Below are 2,500 nucleotides of genomic sequence, written 5' to 3'. Positions count from 1 at the left end.
GTCCAGTCCCGATCCGCAGAGTGTGTGTCCCCGCTCGCCGTCGGCCAGAGAGTGTGTTTCCCGCTGGACGAGTGTGTGCAGCGCGGGACTGTGCAGTTCTGCGGACCCTTGCCCAGCCGGGCCTCCAGCTCTCTTTATGTGGGAGTGTTACTGGTGAGCGTTCGTCAGGTGTAGAGTTCAGTGTGTCGGCCTTTATAACGTGAGCAGAGCAGTTCTGCTTGTTAACAGCAGGTGTTCATCACTAATGTGAAGATCATTAGTTATTAACTTGCACAACACTGGAATCATTTTGACAACGTTTTATCTCTACAGAGGTAAAGGAGAAAGGTAACTTTAACATGTGTCCAGTTAATGTGTGTGTGTGTGTGTGTGTGTGTGTGTGTGTGTGTGTGTTTAGGATCAAGCGGTGGGATCATGGGATGGATATTATAAAAACACCAAACTGTGCTCCATCCCGTCACCTGAGTTTGGGGCTTTACTTCCCCTTTCCAAAGTAACTGCAGGTAACCATCAAAACCAGTGTCATAAACAATGAGACCATGATGCATTTTATTATGAATAGAAAGTTTAGCGTTTATTTGAAATATAATTTTTTGTAACATTATACATGTCTCTACTGTCACTATTTAAATGTTAATATATCATAATAACAAATCCTCATATTAGAGTGATTTCTGAAGGATCATGTGACACTGAAGACTGGAGTAATGATGCTGAACATTCAGCTTTGATCACAGGAATAAATTACACTTTAACATTTATTCACATAAAAAACAGATGATTTACATTACAAGAATATTTCACTATTTTTACAGTATTTTTAATCAAATAAACGCAGCTTTTGTGAGCAGAAGAGACTCTTTCAGGGAGAATAAATAAGAATTGTTCAATAATCTATATATATGTTGTCTTTTGTTCCGCAGAAACTCGATCTGAACGGCCTCCTGTGGGAGTAATCAATCCCAAACCGCTTCCCAAACTGCCTCTGTCGCCCCTCGCCAATAAACCCGCCGTCCAGATGACCACGCCCACCTCTCCGGTGGTCACGCCCACCTCACCAATGGCCACGCCCACCTCTCAGACGGCCACGCCCACAGACAGACCCCTCATCCAGGCGGCCATGTTAGTGACGGCTAAACAAGCCCTCCAGCCTCCGTCCTCCTCTGTGCCGAAAGCCGCTCTGAAACCTCCTCCGCTGGTCCCGCCCACCAAGCTTCAGGCCCCGCCCACCAAGCTTCAGGCCCCACCCACCAGGCCTCAGGCCCCACCCATGTCCCCGCCCACTGACCACTCGCGCTCGTCAAACGGATTCCACAACCTCCCCTCTCCACCAATCGCTGAGCAGAGGGCGGAGCTTGGCACGTGGTTAGAGGTGGGATCCATGGTGGAAGTCAATGACCCGCCCCTTTTTGGAGTGATTCGCTGGATTGGGCAGATCAGCGGCCTATCAGAGCCAGTCGCTGGAATTGAGCTGGTAATCGAACAACTCTCACTTAGGAAGAATACTTAACCTTACAAACTTTGTAACACATCAAAATGATCTGATACTTTTTTTGTCCAGAAATCTTATTTTATTTCATTTTGATAATATTTTTTTCTATTTTTTTAATGAGGTTTTTAGTTATTTTTTTATTTTATTTTCCATTAAATGACTAGATTTTATCAATAAATAATAAATAAGTAGTCATTTAAGCACATTCCTCACATTCTTTAAACCTAAATTCAAAATAACTCACAATTCTATGCATACCCCTTTTAATTCAGCTCTAAATATCTTACATTGGGCGTCTCTGCCGACCTCTTGTGGAAAAATAATAATATAAGATGATATTTTATGACTCTAGATGGCCTTATAGCTCTATATGGAGTAAACAAGCTGTTCCTCTGGGTCCTAAAGTTTTACTTCAGTGTGCATTCAGATACACATGTAGACATTATAAAATAATTTTTTGGTAAAGTGTTAGCATTTTTAGTTTTAATTTTGAGCATTTTTAGTTTTTTCTATGTGAACTGAAGCATTCCTCACATTCAATTCATTCCTAAGGGGGTCAAATTGACCCGCGATGGAAGGATTTGTTTCTTTTTTAAATTTCAACCAAACAAAAGTCCTTGGGTCTTGGACTCTCTGATGAACACTCACTTTTTTAAAATAATTTTTTAAATAAAAAGTTTTTATAAGAAGGATGAGGGATACTAATAAATTATTAATAATAAAGGTGGTTTATGTTGAAAGTGTTTTGTTTGTCAGGACCAGGAGTTGTCCGCCGCTACGGATGGCAGTTACCTCAGCGAACGCCACTTCCGCTGTCCCGCTAATAAAGGGCTGTTCGTCAAACTGAGGAACTGCAGACGCGACTCCAGGTTCCCGGAGCCCGAGCTGCCCATCAATCAGGTCGATCGCTGCAACTCCATCGGTGCGTTCGCTTTGATTTATATATTTATATAGCGCTCGGCACAACAGACGCGGTTTCAAAACCGCTTCAAAATATATATTTCATAG

General features: G+C 42.4%; 1 protein-coding gene across 1 annotated transcript in view; it reads left to right on the top strand.

Annotated features, from left to right (window-relative positions):
• The window catches only part of cyld3 (cylindromatosis (turban tumor syndrome) 3), a 35,810-nt gene that overhangs the window by 4,130 nt on the left and 29,180 nt on the right, over positions 1-2,500 (top strand). Inside the window, exons 4-7 of the mRNA XM_081357285.1 lie at positions 1-153; positions 398-503; positions 924-1,474; positions 2,249-2,414. The exon at positions 1-153 is cut by the window's left edge and continues 144 nt beyond it. Coding sequence (XP_081213411.1) covers positions 1-153; positions 398-503; positions 924-1,474; positions 2,249-2,414 — 976 coding nt within the window. The remainder of the gene's footprint in view (positions 154-397; positions 504-923; positions 1,475-2,248; positions 2,415-2,500) is intronic.

Source organism: Scardinius erythrophthalmus, assembly GCF_964197995.2.
Source record: "Scardinius erythrophthalmus genome assembly, chromosome: 2".
NCBI classification, from domain to species: domain Eukaryota; kingdom Metazoa; phylum Chordata; class Actinopteri; order Cypriniformes; family Leuciscidae; genus Scardinius; species Scardinius erythrophthalmus.
Note: the sequence above shows the minus strand (reverse complement) of the source record. Positions and strands in the feature narration are given on the sequence as shown.